This window comes from Ammospiza caudacuta, chromosome 3 (genome assembly GCF_027887145.1).
Source record: "Ammospiza caudacuta isolate bAmmCau1 chromosome 3, bAmmCau1.pri, whole genome shotgun sequence".
Classification (NCBI taxonomy): domain Eukaryota; kingdom Metazoa; phylum Chordata; class Aves; order Passeriformes; family Passerellidae; genus Ammospiza; species Ammospiza caudacuta.
This window is the reverse complement of record NC_080595.1, coordinates 36,363,604-36,385,207: the sequence shown is the minus strand read 5'-3', so window position 1 is coordinate 36,385,207 and position 21,604 is coordinate 36,363,604. Positions and strand designations below refer to the sequence as shown.

At 44.8% G+C, this 21,604-nt stretch overlaps 1 protein-coding gene across 1 annotated transcript; it reads right to left on the bottom strand.

The window, feature by feature from the left end:
• Positions 1-216: 216 nt before the first annotated feature.
• Positions 217-4,542, bottom strand: LOC131555949 (cytochrome c oxidase assembly protein COX20, mitochondrial). The gene is made up of 4 exons (XM_058802280.1): positions 4,336-4,542; positions 2,722-2,836; positions 2,520-2,583; positions 217-2,068 (listed from the first exon to the last, which is right to left on the bottom strand). The coding sequence occupies exons 1-4, from the start codon at positions 4,366-4,368 to the stop codon at positions 1,927-1,929; spliced, it is 354 nt and encodes a 117-aa protein (XP_058658263.1). The 5' UTR covers positions 4,369-4,542; the 3' UTR covers positions 217-1,926.
• Positions 4,543-21,604: the final 17,062 nt, after the last annotated feature.

Genomic DNA, 21,604 nt, shown 5'->3' with positions numbered 1-21,604 from the left:
TGCTATTGGGCTAATATCCTTAAATACAGTAAATTATATGACACCAATTAACACCAGACAGGTTTTAATGCTGCAACTTTCCCCAGATTTTTTTACTTACTTACAGTATCATAATGCTGCTTTTACTTTCTCACCAGTCACAGTATGTGTGTGTGTTTTGAAGGATGCCATTATGCACAAGCTAACTTCTTTCCATTAGCACAAAACACTCTTCACTTCTCTCTCTACAGCTGCTCTTTGCCAAAGAGTAAATTTTCATCCCTGTGCTTTTGTTGCCCAAACCCCCAGCTGACCTATGACCTCGCAGCCAAAAGACCCCCTGCTTAGGTTGCACTTTCTTTTCTTAGGTCAGATAGGAGAGAACTCAGCCATGTACTAAAACAGGAGCTGGTTAAGACCAGGTTCATGGCTCGCTCAGTTTCCCACTGCTGCTCCAGGGGCTTTACCAAGAAGCAGCTTCCACCCCAAGGAGAAACCTCCCACAGCCCCTTGGCCCCCCAGCCAGCACAGAACCAGGGGAAACATTTTTCTCTTCTGAGTTAGCTACCAATTAACTTCTCAGTTTGGCATTTGCAGGGAGGACAGAAAGTGTTTCATTGCATTAATTCTTCTAAAGACTTTTTATATAAAATATTGAAGGCAATGACCTCAATAAAATTTATCTTTGTTTCTCTCAGAGCAAACATGAGGAATAGAGGGGCAAAAAGGAATTAGAGTATATAGGTTTGTTTTCTTCTTATAAGAAGCTAATCCACAGAGGGTAAAAGTTTAATTTCCTCAGTGTAAATAGCATGTTTGTTTAGTGCTCTAAAGTATATTTCCAAATAAATAAGTGGAGCAATACTGCTGTTTGCATCTGGATTTTCAAACCTCCCTGCACCAATGTGAGTTAAAAACAGATCACAAACTCTCTCAGACTAAGCAGAGGCTGGGGGAAAAGGACTGTTTTTGCTTGGTGACATGCCTTTAGACCAGAAAGTGCTTACAGCATAATAGACCATAAATCATTATATGTAAAAATAAACACATTGTGTCACTCATGCAGGCAGAAGCAAGCAAGTGATGTCATCACTCATCTTTTTACCAATATGCTATTAGACCTAACACTGTATTTCCAAATAAGATGGTTTCCTTGACATTATGAACTGATATTTCTTTTAACTGAAAAATCACTGTAGAACATGCCTTTAAAGAAAAAAATGAAAGAAAAAAAAAGCATTGCTACTTACAAATAATGTACATTATGATTCCACAAACAGTAGGGAAGTGTCTTAAGTCGTGAGATTTTTAATGAAGTAAAAAAATTATTTAATTACAAAGTTTAGACTGCTCTGAAGTGTGATTTTATTCCTGGTTTCAAACAGAACAAAGATGGAAATCCTTCAGCTCCACAATGTATGTATGTAAGTTATCTGGTTATCCTGCAGCTGAAATCTTACAAAGGCTGCTGACTATCACCCACTTTGCACAAGCAAAGCCTTCTCCTCCTGTTCAAACACTCCTGTTTCACAAACAGCACTGCTAATAATAGCACCGAAGGCTCAACAGGTGATGGAAATGTTTTCCTGTATTTGAATGAGATGTAATTACAACTTTGCTAAAACAAACCAGGCTCTGTTTATAATGGAAGTTAAAGCAGTCCCACATCACTGTCCTGCATCCTCTGAGACGCTGAAGAGAACACAGCAGCTCCCAGATGTTTGACAGGACGTCATTGCAAATGTCTGCAGTCACACACATACATACATGAAACAAAGCAAGGCTTGTACTGACTTAACAGATTCACTGTGAATTTCCTGCTCAGATTTGCTGGGAAAACCATGATTTACCAGTTTTAGACACCTCACAGGCTTACAGTGTAGACTGACTTTTTTCTGGACCACCTTTTGCCAAAGATGTATTAAACCACAACTCTTCCGGAGCAACCTATGAATCGCTTCTTTCACTGCCACTTTGTTTCTTTTCTGGATCAAGATAACTGCCTTCAAATAAAATCCTGTTTTTCATTCCTTCTTTAAGCATTCTTTGCCGGATCCTTTGCTGGGCCAAGTTGTACCTGCAGTAAAACCTAGGGGAGGGGATGAAAAGGAAACACAATTCCCTGCTTTATATGAGTGGAAGGATCAAACCAGAGTCATTCAGGCAGCTGAAAAGTTGCAACCACATTGCTAGTAAAATTAAGCATGCTGCCTTTGGAATTAGGACAAGGATGGGGTATGAAAAGGAAAAATAATTAAGAAAAATGGAAATAAGTGGGGGAATTGATAGCTTAGAATTCAAGAAACAATAGGAAGTATTTTAAAAATATATAAACATAAACATTCAAACACAGTGAAATGTTTTCCTTTAAAGAAGATAAGTATTTTGGAGAGAAGGAAGAGGATGCTTTGCTAGGCAGTTTTTTAAATGTGGTTTCAAAACCACCATGAGACACTGTTTCTGAAAACTGAAACACAGGGGTCATGTTGTACCATTCAGTCAACATAGGCCTATCAAAATTGAAGAAGAATTTTACATACCAGTATCCTAACATTGCGCAAATATAGCTACCAACTGCAACATCACAAGATCTTTTAACTCTACCTGAAAGAAAAACAAAAAATCTTATGAAAAGTTAGAGAAAACAACTTGTATGACTTCCCATTATTAATAACACCTAACAACAAATAGATTTTTTTCTTGCAAATAAATATATAAAACCCAAAAGGAGTAAGTACTTACTAGTTGCTAAAAAATGTCCAAGACCCATAACTAAAGCCCCCAAGGAGCCATAGAGCACTGATTCTCGCGCACATGGGACATTTTTAACATCGAGAAATCCAAAGAGTTTAAAGGACTGTAAGACAAAACAAACAAACAAACAAAAAAACCCCATAAATTTAAAAAATCACTTCTGTGATTTTTTTTGAAGTCTATGATGCCAACTCAACTGTAAAACTGACTTGTTATCTTAATAGTCAAGCATAACTAGTTGAGAACTTACTGTGTCTAGGGTTATAGATGACCAAAAGTGAACAGGTACAGATATATCAGGGATGTTTTTGGAAGAGTTAACTATTAATTTATATAATATAGTTTTGCACAAAACTGTTGATCCATCCTTTTCACTGAATATTACAAATTAACTACTTAATTTCTTACCTTTACATTCCCCCAAAAAAGAAGAGAGAAGACTCTTAAGAATCCAGGATTTTTGTTACATTGCAACAAAGAAGGAAGGCTACAATCAAATATGCAGTTAGTCATGACATGTAAGTTTAGTACCTGAAGCAAATGTGCTTGGAAAAAGTTAACTTACTGGAGAATGAGCATGTAGTAGAGAACCTAATACTGAATAAAAATATTTATAAACCTAACTAATTTATGACTTAACCCTATGTCTAGGCAGGGGTGGGCACATGGGTCAGGGTCAAGGCAGCTGCCCCTCAGTAACCCCTGAACATTTTTCTGCTGCCAATCCTTTGGTCAGGGATGGTGTAAAAACACATTTCAGTCTATTGTGCTTAAACCATTAGAGCATGAAGAATTATGTGTGCAACTGTAGCAAAATTCATCAAAAGTGATTGCTTTATTTTGTTGTGAAGGTATTCCACTTGGTCAAAGTAGATTTTGAAGATGGAGTACTACAGTGCTCAACTGCTTGTGGAGAGCTGACAACTCTGTGGGAGAAGTCATTGTGTCACTGTGGTAATGGGGATGGCAGGCATGGAAATCCCCAGCGTTAGTTTTATCCATGTTCCCTCGGGACAGCCATCAGCTGTCCCTGTGTACAGGCGAGACAGAAAGGATGTGGTCTATGTTGGTCGAACCTCCTAATGAGTAATTTCAAGGGCTCTCACATGGAAGAAGTCACTTGATATGTTGCTGTTGTCGGCTAAGAAGGTATCCGTGATACATCCATGCAGCGTGATGCATCCTTTTAAAATAGCGTCTCACCTGCTGCCAGGCTGGGCATCATTTGTTATGTCTCTGACCACTGCTGACCACTGCTGACCAGCGGCCTCACGGACCCTCCGGCCCCACCACCACGACAAAGTCCCGGCGGGACCCGGGGGACCCAGCCCACACCCAAACGCCGCCCGCCCCCGTGGCCCGGCAGAGCCCCAGCTGTGCCGCGCGTTTCCGTGAATTGTTCCCCAGCTATTTCCTCGGGCGCTGCAACAGCGGGCCGGGGCGGTGGGGGCACGGTCGCTGCTGCTCTGCAATGACCTCCCGTGTCCCCAGCGCGGGGCTGCGGCGGCGGCCAGCTCCTCCTCATCCTCCTCCTCATCCTCCTCCTCGTGATCATCCTCATTCTCCTCCTGGCCCCTCGCCGCCCCCCCCGCCCTCCATTACCTTCCCCGGCTCAGAGTCGCCCTCGCCCGCCATGCCGCGGCAGCGCCGTCCCGCCCGCACCAGCGAGCCGGGGCTGCGCCCGCGTACAGAGCGGCGCCGAGGGGAGGCCGCTCCGCCCGCCCCGTCTCTATGGCGCCCGCGGAAGGGGCGGGGGCGGGCGCGCCGCCGCCATTTTAGGTCCCGGCGCCGAGCGAGATTCCAGCGCGAATCCTTTGTTCGGCGAAATGGGTCACGGCGCGGGGGGCGCGCGCGCGGGCACGCGGCCGGGGGGGCGGGGCTCCGGCCATCGCCCCGCCCCCGCGCCGCCCGCCCCCTCCCCGCCGCGGGCGCGCGCCCGGGCTGGACGGGGCTGAGGGCGGCGCCGGGAATCCGCACGGATCTCGGGAATCCGCACGGATCCCGGCGGGAACACGCGGCCGAGCCACGCTCCGGCATACCGGACGCCATAGGGGCCCTGCCGCGGTCGGGCTGAGCTCAGCTGTTCAAAGCTAAAAGAGAAAGGACGGGGCTGGGAGGTGCAAAGGCGCTCAGTGGATAGCGCCTAGTGGGAGAAGGAGGTTACGGGATCCTTGGCGCACCGTGGCCAGCCTGGTGGATGCGGGGATATGTATCCCGAGAGCTGATTGCCAGGGGGAGCCTGCCAGGGTGCTGGTAGGGGCCGAGGAAAAGATGATTTGTATACATGGGCGAAATTCCCCGGGTGGCAGCGAGAATTAGGAGATGGAGGAGGAATTGATTCAGAAGCGCTCTGGAAAATGGCCTCCTGTGAGGAGGCCGTGCGGAGCGGCGTCGGACACAACCGCAGCAGGTTCAGCCTGATTTAGCGGGATAAGCCTGTGCTAAATCACTTGGACATGCTGAGAATCACCCCTTAGATGTGTTACTGTACCTGCCGTAAGGATGAGAAAAGGTAAATAGTGCTAGGTGACTTAGGACAGAGGTACAGCTCTCCAGGATAAGACATGGCTCTAAGTAGCGAATTACAGGGCAGATTCAATTAAGAACCTTTTCTATCTTAGCAATGAAGTATAACAAGGATGAGAGATGTGCAATACTGCTCTTTGATCTAAAAAATAGTGTGTCCTGACTTATGAGGCGTGAGATATCTTCAGACCTTGTTAAATATTATTATATTATTATGTGTTTAATTTTTTTTTAATCCTGTGCTGAATAAAATGGTCTTTTTCACGCACTGAAATTTATGTTCATGTGGATTTTCTCTTACTACTTTTTGTCTTTCCTGTGTTTGTGGGATTTTGGAAACAAAGTACTTTCACACAACCAATTTTCATGTTTCACCAGCTGAAAAGTGCTGCTGCACATTTTCATGAGCTCTTTTAAATTGAGATTAGAAACAAATCTCAATCCTTACCCAAGTCCCAATCCATCACTGTTCTGTCATCTAAGGAGACCTTGCAGGCAGAGCTCTGAATTCATGGAACACTGATTCAACATTTGCTATCCATTTGAGAAAGATCAGTAGAAATCCCTCACATTGTGAGTAGTTTGGCCTTTTTTAAATTAATGTACATTATGTATGTAGAGATGCAAACATAGGACATTTGCTAGATGGTGTGAAAACCAAATTACTGACACAATCTGTCCTTGGAAAAGTTTGTAATGTCCAGTTTTATTTTTGTTGGTTTAAAAATTAAGCAGTGACAAATACTGAGGAATGTAGCAAGAAATCCCAAGAGAATGCTGACATGTGTGAGATTAAGAAGGGCACAGTGGTGAAAAAAGAGACACTGCTTTTACTGCTAATGAAATGAGGTGGCCTGGCCTGCAGCAGCTCATATTTTGAAGGAAAAGAATGGATGGATCTTTTTTGCTTTGAAAGAATTAAGATGGTGGAGAGCAAACTACACAAATAGAACCTCTTCTGTCTGATAGTCAAGAATAGGCTAAGGAGAAGTACATGGTTTTCCCTATGTGTCATTTATCCTTTTCCCAAATACCCAGATCACACAAATTGCACTGCAATAAACAATACCATTGTGTGGTTTTTTTATCCCTCTCCTTGGTCCTTGGTCATTACTCTGCTTTACTGCTGCACCTCACAGCTCTGCTTCTTGTCCTTCAGAAGCTGCCCCAAAATGAATCACTGTTACACTTTGTGGGTTAGAAGTACACAGGGCTGCTTGTCAGTGCTTCAGGTGAGTGAAGATGCTGGAGCTGGAGCCTGCTTAGCTTAAGGGACACTTGGGATGGCCTGAAGCATGCACCCATCTTTCCCTCGTGTCCCTTAGGGATGCCAGGGTGTGCAGAGGGCACGGGGTGATGTCCTCCAGCACTTGAGGGGGGCAGCGTTCTTGAAGTGTGGGCCTCGTACTTCTGCTGCTTTTACCCTCGTGTGCTCTGAAGGCTCTGGGACTAGGGTCTTCTTTTTCACATCCTGGGCTCAAATAAAAATGAGGCTGGCTCCTTCTGGCTCACTGAAATGCAGGTTTTAGCCTGTAAGTTGATCAAGGAGGTTGAGGCTCTGTGGGCATGTGGTGCTTTGTAAGGGTGATCACACAGGGAATGTGAGAGCTGCTGCAATATGCCCACTGCCTTGCCAGTGTGACTTGCTCAAGAGCTGGACCGACTTTTATTTAAACCCTTGGTTCACCTGGCCCAGCAGAGGCACATCCCAGAGCATCTCCCACTGTGTTCTGCCAGTGTGCATACAGGGAAGGTGGTACAGCAAAAGCCCCTGTGTGCATGCCTCTCTCCATTAGCAGGGACACTGTGCTGTTTCTGGAAGCCAGGCATCTTGTATGTGCAACTTTGGAACTGCTGCCTTGAATTTCTGACCCTAAAGGACACAACTGAGATATCTAAACGTTCTTGTTTCCTTAATGACATTGACTGGAACTGGAGACCCTTGGCAGACCTGCCTGTGCATGGTCAGTTCTATCCATCGTGGTGTGCTGATTGCCACTTGCTCTCAGCTGTTTGAACTTTTCTTATATTTATGCAGTTCTTACTTTTATTAGCACTGATCAATAAAGTGTAGCATCCTTAGCTGTATGCCTCTCCAACCTGAAATTGACAGCTGGTCAATGGTTTGGATTGGTCTTTGACAGCATATTTGTTCTCTCACCCTTCTCCTCTGCGTTTAAAGGTTAGACCAGGCAAACTCTTGTCAGTCCAGGAGCAGGGAAGAGGCCACTGTGTACAGGACATGAAGCAGCAGACAGGCAGTGCTCACGTCACAACAGTGCAGACAGGAACCTGGCTCACTGACTTCTCCAGTGCTTATTCCTTCATCAGGAGACTTCACTGAGGGGTCTGATTCCTACATACGTGTCACTTCAGACACAATTTTGGGCTGTATTCCCTAGAAGGAGGAGGGAACCATCACACAAGGGTGGAATTTCCTACCTTTAGCACCTCTTGGCCATGTAAGTTGTTCCTATACTGTGGGGTGTTTATGTAGGTTTGTGGAAAAGCAACTGCCTGCAAAAGCTGTGACAGCCTGTCCTAAGAAATAGAAATACATTTATTAGAGGGTGACAACCCCTTTAGGCTGATGGCCACCATGGACAGATAACTAAACCTCCTGGTGAATTCAGCATCTCCCAAGGGCTGCATGCTCTGCCCTGGGTGTTTGCAAAGGCTCTGCTGGTCTGTCCATAACATAAGTTGTTAGTGGCAAGCAGAGGCTGTTCTGCCTGTTCATATCCATAGATACCAGCTTAAACTGCTCTCTGACACCAGAGGTGGCCCAGGCCTTCCTCCTCTTTGCTGTGCAATCCTGCCTTCTCTGTGTCACCAGCTGTGCCACCTGATGCAGCTGAAAGTTAGCCTTACACAAAAGCTGCTTCCTGGCCAGGATGAGGCTGCTTTTTTGAGAGCAGTGCTGATTTACATCAAGGGCCTCAAGAAGTTGCTCTGTTGAAGATGTTTGGAAGGTAGCAGGCCATTGGGTTCCTGGGCTAGTAGCTGAATCACGCCTTAAGGCAAATTCTGGAGATGTCCAGCAGTGCTTTGTCTTCATGGTCATCCTGAAGCTACTTAAATAGCAGTGAAGCATTTGCTTGTGGTAACCATGTGCCATTTTGTAAGCCATGAAATCAAGAGGTACTTAGGATTGCCACAAGTCATGAAGAGGATGATTATTCCACTCATGTCCTCAGTTGCCTTGAGTGTATTTGTCCTTCCAGAGAAGTACATTATATTACTGAATGCAAGTGTGTAGGAATAATGTGTTCTGGGGTTACGTATTTCTGAGCTGCACTTGCAGCCCAGAAAGCCAACTGCATCCTGGACTGTATCAAAAGAAGAGTGGCCAGTAGGTTGAATTCTAATCTACTCTGGTCTTGTGGCAGACACCCCAGCTGCAGTGCTGCATCCAGCTCTGGGGTCCTCAGCACAGGAGAGGCATGGATCTGTTGGAGTGAGCCTAAAGGAGAGCCACAAAGATACTCAGAAGGCTGGAGCACCTCTGTGGAGACACCCTGTGGGAGCTGGGGTTTTCTGCCTGAAGAAGAGGAGGCTCTGGGCATATCTTATAGCAGCCTTCCAGTACCTAAAAGGGAGCCTGCAAAAGAGCTGGAAGGGAACCTTCTGGCAGGACCTATTGTGATAGGACAAGGAGTGATGACTTTAGACTGAATGAGGGTAGATTTAGATTGGATATTAGGAAGAAATTATGCCCTATGAGAGTGGTGAGGCACTGGAACAAGTTGCCCAGAGAGGTGGTGGATGCCCCATCCCTGAAAACATTCAAGGTCAGACTGGATGGGGCTCTGAGCAACCTGATCTAATTGAAGACGCTCCTGCTCATTGCAAGGGGGTTGGATTACATGATCTTTAGTAATCCTTCCAACCCAAGGTACCCTATGATTCTGGGATGCTATGATGGTTTTTGGGGGTAAATTGTTATTATGATGGCTGCAGAGATACTGTGCTGTAGGTTATGTCAGAGTAACCCTTGCGGGCTCAGGGCAGGCACAAGGAATGTGTGCAGGCTGCTTGTTGCCAAGGCAGTCAGCAACCACGTTCGTGCCATTGAATTTTAAAAAAACCCTTTTTTCCCCCTAAGCATTAATGTTAATGCAAATTAACTTTCAACTGCATGACAGTTTTATTCTGGGTTAGCTTTGCTGATTGTTTCTGGAGGTTGACTTTGCCTAACTTATTCCTAACTGCTGGTACAAATGATCTTTTCGTCTGCAACACATAAGAGATTTTAATTCAATGTATTCCTCTGAAAGCCTAGGAAATAAGGGCAGGCTTCTAATAGCTTTATTTTTTTTCTGCCAGATTTTTTAATGTCTTTATGTTATTTAGGGACTTGATTCAAAAAAGAAGAGGGTTTTATATTAAAAAGGCAGCTTATATAAAACATGAGGGTTATAATTGCAGCTATACTGTTAGATGTAGAGCTAGATTTAAAATTTCCTGACTCACTAGTATAAATTGGACTAAAGGATGCTTCTGACTAAAAATAGAGCAGTTTTCCTTAAATAATCTTTTTTTTTCATATAATGTAAATTACTTCATCTATAAAGCATGTCTTTAATGTATTACTGGTAAATACTAACAGACACTTAAGTTTTCTTGTATGTCACTGTAATCCACTTCAAGCAGATGATGATACTATTTATTTCTGCATGTTTGGTCTTTTTTTCTTAATCTGCAATTCGGTAAGTTGTAGAACTTGTTAGGGTGTTTTTTTTTTTTTTTGAAACTGAAGATATTGGGAGATATAAACTGCTTCTGACACAAATTTGAGTGGTGACCTCGTAACCACAGGGTCATAGGCACAAGACTGTGGAAGGGACTCCTTTCTTGCCTTGGAGCTGCCTTCCTTTGGCCCTGTTACATTGCTAAGGCATTCATCTAACCTTACTTCAAAACTTCCCCTTCCATTTCACATCTTCATTTTTCAAAACACAGTGGCTGCCCTGAGGTTTCCATCATGAAGAGAGTGGAGGGTGCTTATTATGAACTCTGTGCCTCGTGTTCCACGTCTGTCATGTCAATGTGTCAGGCTTAATCTTTATTAATTCCTGAGGGAAAACTGAAGACTAGAGCTAATAAGGTATTTGTATGGTAATTGTTCCTTTTGGGACGTGGTTTCTGAGAATTCATAACAAACTGGAAAGAGTTGCACGAGTATGAAATTTATTTAGAAATAAGCTGTTTAAATAGCACAACAAAATTAGAAAATTCATAGGGGAAAAAATATATTGAAGCTTATTAAATGCTCAGGCACCCTCTCAGACATAATTCCCTCAGCACAAGTCACTGGAAGCTGTAAGGGTATTCTGAGGAGTTATCATGGTGTGCTTCTTCTGTCCTTACACTTTTCCCTATATATCCAATACTAGATAAATTAAATTTTTGCATGACTCACTGGTGCTCTTGCATTTCTGCCAAGATTAGACTAAAGCCCAGAGAAGGGAAAGTGATACAACACAGACAGTGACATCACTGAAGGCTATGAGAGGAAAGAGATGGTGTGCCAGGAGCCTCTTTGGTGATGTGTTTTGCACGCAGTCTGCTGTTCAAGTGGATGTGTAATTAGCAGTGTACAGGGAGAGAGGAGTCACTTTCAAGGAGCAGAGCATCTCAAAGTAGACACTCAAACCAGACAACTGGAGAGGATGTTCAGAAGCCATGCCATGTATCAACTTCAAAAAATAATGATGTATCAGGTAGATCTTGTTATATCTTGTTGAGATTTTTTCCCTTTTGTTTTTGCTCTTTAGCAGTTAGGGAGGGCAAGGAGTTTGTGAGTTTTATTTTAGTTTTGTAATCAAGTTTAAAGTGTATTTCACTGGCTTATCCCTACCCCACATTGTCTGGTGACATGACTCTCTGCTAGCACCCTGCAACATGTAAGGTGTTTTGTTCCACTGGAAGTTACAGTATATTCCTGAGACAGCTGCCATCCAAAATACATGGAGAATTCAGAGAAGTCAGTGTGTTGTTTCATCATGCTACAAAGGCTGGTTTCAGTCTGCTAGGGCAGGATCTCCCACACAAAATAACACACCTTTGGCAAGGGGTAAAGGAAAAAAATTGCACGTGGGTTCAGAAGGATCTCACAAGAAACAGGCAGTCTGCAAGGATGAGATTTGAGAGTTCAAAGTCAAACACAATGTATTATTTCCAAACAGTTGTTCCAGATTTGCAGGCACCTTAGGTGTCCTGCTGTGGTGTCCAGATTCCCTGGCAAGAATTCAAGGTTTTTCTTGTTCGCGACAGGAATGACTTCATGTCTTGCACACTGAGAGTGTTAATTTAGCATATAAATATTTCTCTACCTGGTGTGGCTTCTGCTGCTTTCTGAGAAACAGCAGAGATTAAAAATACCTCAAATCTTGTTGCTTGGTGTTTTCAGATCCAATATTTTGCTCTTTTCCTGATGCCTCACTGTGACCTGGCTGAAGGCTGAGTCAGTCTGTTGGTGGCTGGCTACCGAGGGCTACAGCCTTCTGTCACGTTTTGGTTGTGGAGGATCCTGGTTTCCTGCCTAAAGCATCGGGTGCTGGGCTGAAGTTATTAACTCTAGAGAGCACCTGATGCAAGGCAGCCATCAGAATTTGGTGGGAGAGGGGACAGCATGTGCAGTGCAGAAGCTGAGCTCTGAGGTTTTGGGAAGCAGTGGGACAACTGGAGCTCTTTGAGTTGCTGGGGAAACTGCTCCCAGATGGACATGGGATATGGGGTGTGTGTGCACTCTCTGCTCTCAGCTGTTGCCATTCCCCTCCATGTGCCAGGCGGTGCTGCTGGGGAAGCCTTCCAGAGTCTCCCTAGGGTAGGGCCTGGGGCTGTGCCCTCACCAGTGACACAACTACCTCCTCCCTAAACTGAGCTTCAGACCTCCTGAGCACAGGCATCTGTTCAGGAGCCACTGAATTATGCGCAAGGGGTTTTTCCCTTATACTGCTGGGTTTGTTTTCCCATACATTTTCCCCTGCTGATAGTTCTATTTTCCCAGCATGTCTGACTTGTGCCTTCTCAGTACCTCTGCAGGAACAAGAGCAGAAGCTAAACACGTGCTTAATTGCCTCACAAACTGTTTAAAATTCTTAGATAATTGATGTCTGATAGATTGGTTTTTCTTGTCTGCTCAAGCTAAATTAGGCTAACAGCAGCCAGAGGTGGCTGGTGAGTTGTTCTTCCAGTCCTGGGAAAGTCTCTGTTGGCAGAATATTCAACAACCATCACCGAATCCTGTGCTTCAGGAAGGGGCCACTTCTCAGGTGAGGAAGAGAAAGGAGAATTTATTGTGATGAATGATCCTTCAGAGCACTAACATGGGCTTCTGGCAGTATAACTCTGAATAATGGTGTTGCTTCCTCCTGATTCTCATCTCAGTCTTGTGCTTGGGAGCAGTAAGTGCATTCCCCTACTTTATGGTTTCCTTTTTACATTTGTTTGCCTTTAAACTCATCACTCAAGATGATCATTGCAATACAGCAGTTTGTCTTAAATTCCCCATCTTTCTCAAATGCTCATCACGAATACTAAAAAACTAATGTTGTACAAAGTTCTGGATTTTTTTCCCAACTTAACTACAAGCAAGTCTCAGATTTTAAACATGTTAGAGATCTCTTTAAAATCTTATCTATAACTGACATAATTATCTACTCAGACAAGTTGTGGCAAAAGGCCAATCGCTAAGAAGAATCTCAGGCATTATGCTCTTATTTTTAAGTTAAATCAAGGAATGATCCCCAAACCCTCACCATTTCATTTATTAGGTCTTTCTCAAAAAAAAAAAAAAAAAAAAGCAGAGCTGCTGTGCATTCAGAAAAGCAGAATTTGAGCTCTTGTTTTTATTTAAGCCTCAGAAACCATCAGCTCCTTAGTAACCAGAGGTGTGTCTGCTAAGAACAATCTGTCACCTGTCACAGGGCTTTTAAGTGACTGATTTCACATCCAGAGCTAAGACAGATAATTGACAAAATCATGCAGACTTCAGCTGAGGAAAGTGCTATTTTTTTTTAGCATTATGCACAAAAGGCTGCTTTTTCAGTTAATTTCATATTCTTAGACAATTTCAAACTGTAGTTACAAAGAATGTCATGTGAATTGATTGTAGCTTATTTGTAAAGCTCTGTCAGATACAAGCAGTCCAAAGTCTGCAGATTTATGTAAGTGTAGGTTAAATGTAATTTTTTCATAATTAAACCAGCTAAGTTTCTGAAAAGTTTCCAGAATCCCCTTTAACACATATTCACTGATATTTTAGCAAAACACTAACTTCCCAAAGTCTTTAAGCCTACTGATAATTTCAAATTTATTAAGTTTGTTAGTATAATTCTTGGGGAAAAAACAAGTCGTAGAGAATCTTGAAAATGGCTCTGTAGGCAACAGCCACAGATGGAAAATTTGATAAAGGTTAGAGAGGTCAGAGATGAAGCTGGTGGCTTCTGTGCTGAAGGGTTTGAAGGAACCTTCTCAGCAAGGAAACTTCCTCCTGCTCCTGCGTGGTTAATACCTTTCTGGCTCTGCCCCAGTTACTGACCAAGGAACTTCCATCTGGGGAAAAATTCTGCTAGTTACTGGAAGTGAAGTTCTCACATACATATTGCCCTCAGACAGAGAAACCAAATGCATGAGACAGTTAAAAAAAAAAACCAAAACCTGTGCTGTTTTGGCACTGATCAGGATACACAGATTTCATATATAGCATTTGCTGGACTCACCTGCAGCAGTTCTGGGTGTGTATCTGCCAGCCCTGGTTTCTCCTCCTGGTGCTGAGGATGCTGAGTCTCAGTGCTGGGGCACAGCAGCGGCAGGACAGCAGCAGGGAGCTGAAGGAACTCCTTGGTTTGCAAGACAAAGCTACAGAGGAAATAGTCAGTGACACTATCAAAAGGCCCCTCTGTTGTGATCTGAGATAGAGTTCACTTATCACTGTGTGATCAAATTGCATTTGTCAGATTCTCAGATAACAATTTGCACAGGGCTGTTGGGTGATTTTCACAAACTTTGTGTGCTGCTGTGGGAGAGGGACACTGGGAACCAACTTTGAAACTTACTCCACTGCTGTCACAACTGTGGGTCAGGCAAATTCTAGACTGATTTGAAAGTTGATGTGTTTGGCTGAATAAAAAGGGACCAGTTGAACAATCTGGGAGTCAGATGTGAGCACTCATCCCCTGATTGGAGAGTTTGGCTGTCTCAGGGGCAGCCTGAGGCTTTGAGAGCAGAAGGAGGGATGGACTGGCATCCCTGAGCTGGCAGGGTTGCTGTCTCTGCTGGGGTGGGTGAGTCACCCAGGTGCTGAGCTGAACTGACTGTGTGCTGCTGTTCTCCACCTTTTGTCACACTGCTGTCCAAGGCTGTTTTGTTAGAACAGAAAAGGAGTTAACACTGACAACACAACTCTCTAAATAACACTGTAAGATAGAATAAAGATTTTGAAAACAAATCTATCCTTTACTCACTGGGTTCCTACAAGGCATACAGTCTTTCTTCTACAGGTTCCTTGAATTCCTCTCTTCTGTCCAGGCTCTTGCCTTGTCTTCTGAACATCTCCTTATCTTCTGACCAAGCTTAGCCTGAGTCGGATACAGAACCTGGCTCCTCTGGTTGCCTTGTGGGACCTGTGGGACCCATCTCCTGGCTCTGTTCTGGCCCCAACCACTTAGGCAGCACCATGGCTCTGTGCTTTTCCTAGAACTCCTGAGTGCTAAGCCATCGCTGGACGAGCTGGAGCACAAAGCCAAGCACTTTGCAAACTCATCAGAAAACTACTGAGCTGTTCTGTCAGGGAATGCTGCCCGCCTGGGTGAGAGGTGTTCAGAGGAGGTGGAGTGCTTTGAGACAAATTGCTCATCCAGGAAGAAAGGCAGTAGGCTGGAAAGCTGATTCCCTCACATCAGCCTCTACCCTCTCTGGCAAGGCTCCAAGGAACATCTGAGCCTTTTCTGACATGAGCTGGGAGGAAGGTTCTGAAGCAAACCTGGGAAAGGCTACATGATGGCGAGCTTACTCAATCCTGAAAACTCCATCCATGCCAAACAAGCTCCTTTCAGGTATGAGTGTTTTGTTACCCCCATGACAGATTTAAATCAGGTGGGAAAGCACCTTATGTACTAAATCAAGAGGCAGCCAATGCCAGTGTGTAGGTAACTGAATCATGCCCTGCCTGTCCAGCAGCTTGAGTCCAGCGAGCCAAAGCAGAGCTCCCCTCTCTGTACATTTAATCTCTACCATATATATATATTATATATGCATTATTCTTTTGCTGTCTTCTTCCATGGAGTGACACTATGTTCTTTTAAGCACTTTATTGATCAGCTAAACTTATAAGTAAAAGCAGATCTTTGGCAAATCATGTGTCTGTTCATGCTGTGTGTCTTTGACACTGCAGTTACTGGCATTCGTGAGCTGCACACTTCTCCTATAAAATACCAATCTGTCTTCTGTGCAGCATTGTTGCTCCTTTGAAGGATTACAGACCATCAAGTTCTGCCTCTAAATTAAGAGGTATATAATTGCTTGTTAGTTGTACTGTAAAGTTCTTTATGACTTCAGTAATTAGTGTTTATACTCCTCAGGCCTGTGTAGATGCACTTTAACATTGCATAAGGAGATGAAACACTCCACAACAGAGTATGCATTGTTCCCAGGATTTCCAGTTTTATATCCTCAAGTTTTGTGGAGCCTTGCTGAGTGGGTCATGGGTAACCTGGTGTAGTCATTTTGAGTGGATTTTGCAGCAGAGATGAAGAAAAATATTCACAGGAAGATACCAGTATTGTGTAGCTCTCACTGCTACACAATCTTTTCAACTACAAACACTTGTTTTTTAGTGCTATGATCAACTGTCATTTGTAGGACTTAAAAAAAAAAAGTTTGATGTCTGATTTGGCTGCCTTCAGCATTTCTGTGTTATTGACAACATTTTTGTAAAATGTTGGATCAACTTCTAGAAACATCAAAATTCATGCTAGAAATTAATTCCACCCTACTGGCATCTGCTTCCAAATATCCTTTGTGATTGCCTGATCATTATTCAAGGCTGTTTTCTGCTGAAGGTATTACCTGCAGGTGCAAGCACTGCACTAAGCTGAACAGGCACAAGGCTGTAGACATCTATCCTGCCTCCTTCCAAGGGAGATGTGAGTCACTGCTGTGGTGGGCACAGCTGAGCTTCACACCACCGGTGCTGATCATCCACCACACTGCCTCACCTGGGCTGTGGAGTTTCTCTTGTTAGATTAAATACCTCTTTATACTTTCATGGACTCCTTCCAAATGAAATTCAATTGAGTAATTAATAATATGGAGGGAGAGTTAAGCTTTTTAAGTTCTGCATGCTTTTGTGCCAATTATTCCATCAAAGACTGGCCCACTTTGTTGCTACAGAGCTTCTCAGCGAGCCATGACCTTGGTTTATTAAATAATACATGTATTTCTGAGAGCAACTTATGTAAGAGTAGGCCTGTCCAACAAGTCTGATGTTTGACCACTCAGTGTATGAAAGCAAACCCTGAATAAAGAGTGCCCTGCTCAGCACCTGGGTAAGAGGGACAGGCAGCCTCACAGTGCTGCACTTGTCTCTAAGCCACCATTGCTGCCTTTACTATTTGCACTCAAGGTGCTGCAGCACAGTCTCCTTGCAGCCTCTTGGATGTCTCACCACATGCTCCACACATGGATCAGATCTGGTGCATCTGCTGGCTCGATGCTGGCCTGGACTTTGCAGGGCAAACAATAAATTTCTGCCCCAGAGATGGCAACAGCGCTGCCTCTTGTGTTGGTTGAGCCGTACCCACCACTAAGGAGCTAAGGGGATCTGAAGTTTCTGCTCCTTCCTCCTCCACCTCCTCCTCCTCTCCTGGCTGGGGTTTGGGGCTGCACAGGCTGTCAGTGGCACAGGGCAGGTGGTGCAGGCTCTCCTGGGGTACCTGCAACTCCTCCAAAACCGCTTTCACACCACAGGCAGGGCAATACAGTGATGAGTCTCTCTGCTCCTGTTAGAGCAAAGCAAATCTGTTAGCTTTAAATCTTAGAAGTCATTTTCATAACATCATTTCTGCAGCAGTTTCCATGGAAACCAAGAAACGACCGGCAGCATGCATAGGAAAGAAGACAGCTGACCTGATTGTCCTTCCCTGGCCCCTGTGGATGGGCTTCCCTCAGCCTGCACATGCACATCCTTTGCTCATTGCTGTGAGATGGACACGCCCAGACTCAAAGGCTTCAGCTCATTCACTGGCAGCAGCCTGAGTGCAGTGTCTCTCCTGTGCAGTGCACATCCTCCTCGTCCCACCCCATCCTGCCTCTCAGGGCAGCTTCTCCTGCACCCAGGGGAGAAGGGCAGGGGGAGGAAGGGTCTGCAGATGTTTTCACCCCCCTTCTCACCTCTGTGTCATCCTAGCAGGCCTCAGGAGTGATGGAAGGACTTGTGGTTAGCTTTGAATGTGCATGTGTCTCTTTCTTTTTGACCCCCCAACCCACTTATTTCACATACTTTGTTCACTTATTCCACTATTGCCAGAATACTACTAGAGGTCAACTTGTTGAAGATGCGTATTTATAATAAAGCCCTATATGCATTGCCTTAAATTTACAAATGTTCTTGGAATTCTTCCTAACTACTACCAGAAATATCTGCTCTCCAGGTGAAGGTCCTCTTCCCTGTGGTGCTCCTTGAGAAGACACAAACCTATGGCACAGTCTTCAAGAACTGGCAGTTTTGTCTGTGTGTTTGGGCAGAGAGAGAGAGCACTTGTCTGACCCGGGCTCAGCTGCAGCTTTTGGTTGCATTTCTTCAAACTGCAGTCTCAGTAAACCTCCCCAGATGATGAGGAAGAACTGTAGATCAGCTCATGACACAGTCAGGGAAGAGTGTTATGACCAATAGGATTACCTGGTCTGCAGGTAAAAAGCAAATCCTCAGAGACCAATTAGGAAGTTGAACATCTGCAAGGGACAGACTGAGGGAGAAAAAGTTGATTCTCAGGAGCTGACTGCTCTGGAAGTGCTGTACAGATAGGTTATGCCACAGGCCAGGACCAGGAAGATGTGTAGTCAAGCTGTGAACAAATTCCATTTTACACTTAGTTTAATTCTGCAGTATTAGTTTATTATCAATAAATAATGACATATCTGCTTATTTAGTAAAAAAGCCTTTTTTTTCTTTTGTCTCATTTGGAGACAGCAATATTAGCAGCAATAATCACAGCAATATTAGCACCAGTCAATACACCTTTGAAGCTCAGTGCCAGCTGGAGAGGTGCTGGGGGCTGCCTGCCTGCCTGCCTGAAGGATGCATTGCAGGTTCCCATGCCATGCTCATCCCTACTCTCCAGAGGCATGGGCAGAGCATGGCAATCCTGGGTGTGCATGCCATGGTGTGGCATTTCACTGGGGGAGCGTTTGTGCAGGGAGCCCCAGGCAGAGGCAGCGCTCTAGGCCATGGAGTCTCTCCTTCCTTTAAACCCCTTAAAATGCACAGAAGCCACGAGGCTCCTGGAAGGGCAAAGCAGCTTAAAGAAGGTAATTGCAGAGATGAGAGCATCCACAAAAGCTGGGCACTTCCTGAGGTGTTTCTCTGCCCTCGACTCCAGAGTGCTGGAGGGAAGAGCAAGCCTGCACAGCCTCCACAGGGCTTCTACTAAACTTTCCAAGTCTCTCTGACATAAGAAATAATTGACCTTTACAGTTGCATTTGAGCCAGCTACGCTGCCATCAGCTCTAGCTAGTCCTCACTGCTCAGTTCATGTTTGCTTAATGGCATGTGAATTAATTTGTTGGAAGCTGACACTTTGCTGCAAGATTAGTTAGTGACACTAACATCGGGCTGGTGCATGAAATTCAAGATGCAGAGCATCTTTTTTGCGGTAAAAAACTCCAAAACAAAACAAAGGAGGTAAATGCCAATGCTTTTGGAAATCTTCACTTTTAGGATGCTATGACTGAGTAATGAATGAGCTGAAGTACAGAAGAAAAATAAACCAAATCCCAGCTATTTAAAGGCTCAGCAATTCCTTCCAGGCAAAAAACAAGCAGCTATTGTGTGCTGGCACTTGGAGGGCTGGGGGAAGGCAGCGTTTCCCACAGGCAAATTAGGAATGGGAAAACCAGGACAAAACCCACAAGCCTCTGCAGCCTGAGTAGGGAGCACAAGACATTTTCTGTTCAACATGATTTGTGTTGTCATTAGGTGGGTTTAATAGAGCTTTCTACTTATTCTGGGAGGAAAGCTTTGGCTCTGCTTGAGCTAACAGTAATGACCATTCCAACTTGGGAAACGAGGGAGCATTTGCCACATCACTCAGGCACTCACTGGGAACAGAGGGTCTCCTCTGCCCCCATCCCTTCCTGGTGAGGGAGTTTGGTTTCTCTGGAGCCTGATAAAAACCTGTCTGTATCCTGTTTGGCCAGGAGGTGTCTGAAGCACATCATTTGTGTCTCTGTAAAGGAGGACCCACACTGACCATCAGCCACACTGGGACCAGAGCAGAACCCCACAAGGGGTGCATTTGAAAATCCCCACACTTCTGTCCCACAGCTGCCTGGGGCAGCAGACAGGGCTGGCGTCATGGATGTGGGAAAGGCTGCTCTCATCCACAATGGCTTTTACCCCTTCCTATCTCTCCTCCCAAGCTGTCGTGAGCCCCAGCAGGAACAGTTCAGCAACACGGCCCCAGCTTCCTGAAGTTCTGTATCTAGGTGCCTTGTTTCAGGCTGTGTAAATAGGATAGAGAAGTAAAAACAGCTCCCTAAAAAGAAACCATGAGTTAAAGCCCATGAAGAACAGCTCCTTCAGGCACACATGAAGCCCCTCCTTCACCTTTGCTTCATTCAGGAGACATTAACAGTGATTTCTCTCTTTCCCCACAAACACATGGTCTGCAAGCAGCACAGCAGGTAACCAGCAGGTGCAGCAGGCTTGCTGCTTTGAGGATTCCAGGACGAACAACTTTCAAAAGACCAGGAGAACTGCTGACCACCCATCTATAACATGCAGAAGGAGTGGTGGTCCCTTAGTTCTATGTGTCCCAGGCTGCCGCTCAGAGATGGACGGGGTGGAGAGCCACTCTAGTATGAGCAACGTCCTTTTCTATGGAGACCCAGACACAGCCTCTGTCATGCCCAAAGCATCAGTGAAAGATCTTGAATTTCTTTATGGCTAGATTCTGGTTTAGTCCATTATATGCTAATTTTAATGGACCAGATCATGTGAAAAATACAGGATCCCTACTCTAGCCCAGCAGGAATGAGAGCTGCCAGTGGAGCACAGCTACTTTTCCAAAGAACTGTCATAGCTTCCCTGACAAGTTGTTACTTGACAAGTTTGAAGGTTTTTTATGACCTTATTTAGATGAAAGCACAGAATTCTAGAGAAAGTCAGGAACTGTCCAATAGCCATTTCCATTGCAATGTATGAAGCACTGAGAAAGAATGCATTTATTCTGGGGGTTGACAGGACTAAGCTGCTATAGCCATAAAAAACCTCTGCCTGTGGCAAAGCTGTTCTCATGACAAATCTGTCATATACTTCTGCTTGGCCAAAGACTTTCAGAAAATAAAATTTCATTTGGAACATTTATCTTTCCTTCAAGAGCGGCTCCACTGAATGCAGCCACTCACCCACTAGCAAACAATGCAGTAAGACTCCTGTGTACTGATCAGCTTCCTAGAAGCTGATGGGCACTCCTGGCCATTGGATGCCAGAAGTGAGCTCCTCTGGAACTCACATTTGTTTTAATTGATGAACTATTGTCAAGTTTCCTTTCAGCAGGCTGCAAGTTGCTCAAACTCTCTTGCAGGTTTGCTGGTGATTAGGGAAACACAGAAAAGGGAACACATCTGTGTCTGGACAGGTCATGCCCTAGCCAATGTTCATTAGCAGTGCACACAGACACGTCCTGCTCAGCATGCACAACGTGGCAAAACACATCCCCTTCCCAGCTGTGGGAGAGATGGGCAGGGACAGAACCAGCTTGGACAGCCACAGGACAGCACTCCCACATCAGTGTCCTCAACTTCCAGAGAAGTCTCTCTGCTGTTAAACACATGGACTCATCTGCCTTTGCAAATTCCAGCGCCAACACCTTTCAGTGCTGGCAAAGCATGTCCTCAAGGGCTGCTGCAACTCTGTGCCAGAGCTGGGGATGTTTGGGGCAGATGCCTCACACAAACCAGACTGCAGTGCCTGATGCCCATGTCAGCCTAAAGCTTAACTACAGGAAACCCTTGGGTAGTCTCATTGTCCTTCAAAACCATCGCTCAAAACCAAACATCAACTTGGGTGGCACTGCCAAAACAAGCTGTAGGTACAAGGGGAGTAACACACAGAGCCAAC

Bases quoted from the DNA above. Each gene is read 5' to 3' on its own strand.
- LOC131555949 (XM_058802280.1), bottom strand. From the start codon at position 4,368: ATGGCGGGCGAGGGCGACTCTGAGCCGGGGAAG. The intron at 2,837-4,335 runs GTAATGGAGGGC...TTTGTCTTACAG, and splicing joins GCGACTCTGAGCCGGGGAAG to TCCTTTAAACTCTTTGGATT. The intron at 2,584-2,721 runs GTAAGTACTTAC...TTTTTCTTTCAG, and splicing joins TGGACATTTTTTAGCAACTA to GTAGAGTTAAAAGATCTTGT.